Source organism: Cariama cristata, unplaced genomic scaffold (genome assembly GCF_000690535.1).
Source record: "Cariama cristata isolate BGI_N322 unplaced genomic scaffold, ASM69053v1 scaffold25048, whole genome shotgun sequence".
Classification (NCBI taxonomy): Eukaryota; Metazoa; Chordata; class Aves; order Cariamiformes; family Cariamidae; genus Cariama; species Cariama cristata.
This window is the reverse complement of record NW_009633263.1, coordinates 46,789-48,094: the sequence shown is the minus strand read 5'-3', so window position 1 is coordinate 48,094 and position 1,306 is coordinate 46,789. Positions and strand designations below refer to the sequence as shown.

The 1,306-nt window shown below is 35.1% G+C and overlaps 1 protein-coding gene across 1 annotated transcript in view; it reads left to right on the top strand.

Moving 5' to 3' along the window:
• Window positions 1-496: 496 nt before the first annotated feature.
• Window positions 497-1,306, top strand: part of USP47 (ubiquitin specific peptidase 47) — a gene marked incomplete at its 5' end in the record, with an annotated part of 40,430 nt that continues 39,620 nt past the window's right edge. Inside the window, one exon of the mRNA XM_009706704.1 lies at window positions 497-700. Within this exon, the coding sequence (XP_009705006.1) occupies window positions 497-700 (204 nt within the window). The remainder of the gene's footprint in view (window positions 701-1,306) is intronic.

Genomic DNA, 1,306 nt, shown 5'->3' with positions numbered 1-1,306 from the left:
AGACACAGAGGTGAGGCTGACGGGTCGGTTATGAAACTTTTTGTTTAAAGCTCAGATCGTTTGGAAGCTTGCAGATCTTCCGGGTTGCATTCCTAAAAAATCACAAAAGGTATGCTTCTACCTCAGAAGGATTTATGATCGTATCAAAGCAAAATATGAGCTTGAAGTGATGATTTGAAAGTCTGTTCCTGATTTGTAGCAGTCTTCTGTCTGCTTACTGCCTGAAATTCTGTGCAGAACTTGAGCAGTTTGTGTCTCTACACAGTCATCCATCCATACACATTCTTTCTTGTTCTGTAAAAATGGAGCATATGTTTTCCAAAACTGGAAGGTTCTTAATTTCCTTATGCATGCTTTCAAAAATAAAGTCCAGTTTTAGGATCCTTAGGTTGTAAAAATATAGTACATTTTATTGGTGATGTCTTGTTTATTTTTTCAATTAAACTCCAGAACGTTCTTAACTTTACACACAAATTGTTGCCTGCTGTCATTTCAGGTGGAAAGTGCAGCTGAGGAACCCAGGGTGCTGTGTATAATACAGGACACCACAAATTCCAAGACAGTGAATGAGCGTGTTACCTTGAACCTGCCAGCTTCCACACCGCTTAAAAGGCTGTTTGAAGATGTGGCTTCAAAAGTGGGCTACATGAATGGAACTTTTGATTTAATGTGGGGAAATGGAGATAATGTAACTGATACGGTACGGCAAAAGTGCTTCTTATTTCCTCTTGATAACAAACGTTTAAATCTTCACATTTTAGAAAAGTGCTAACTGTATTGCATAGTGCTCATTTAACTCCTGTAAAAATTGGTTCTGGTTTAATTCCTGTAAAAATTTGTAGTAGGTGCACTGGAGCAGACTGATACCACTGGTTTGATTTAGCTGAATTTTATTTTGTATTATATCTACATTTTGGTCTCAAAATGTGCTCTTAATTGATATATGTATCTAATAATTAAACGAAAGAAACTAATATGGTCATTCAGATGTAATGCTAGTTTTCATTATCAGTATGTATTTTTAATAATAATACTCAAGATAATTTATCCCTTCCTGTGGTCTTGTTTGAGAAGTGTTTTCTTCTCAACAGAAGCATGTTGTGGAGTGACTTTCCATGTTTCTTATACCTATTTGAATTTATTATGTACAAAAAAATTAGGATTAATATTGCTTCTGTACTTTACTGTAAATCAGTGTTGGTTTTAGTTAAGATGACTTCTGTAGGTGCACGTAGAAAACTTCATAAGGTTCCTTAAGAAATAGACATTAGTTTATTTCAGGTCATGTTTATGCTTGCTGAGATTG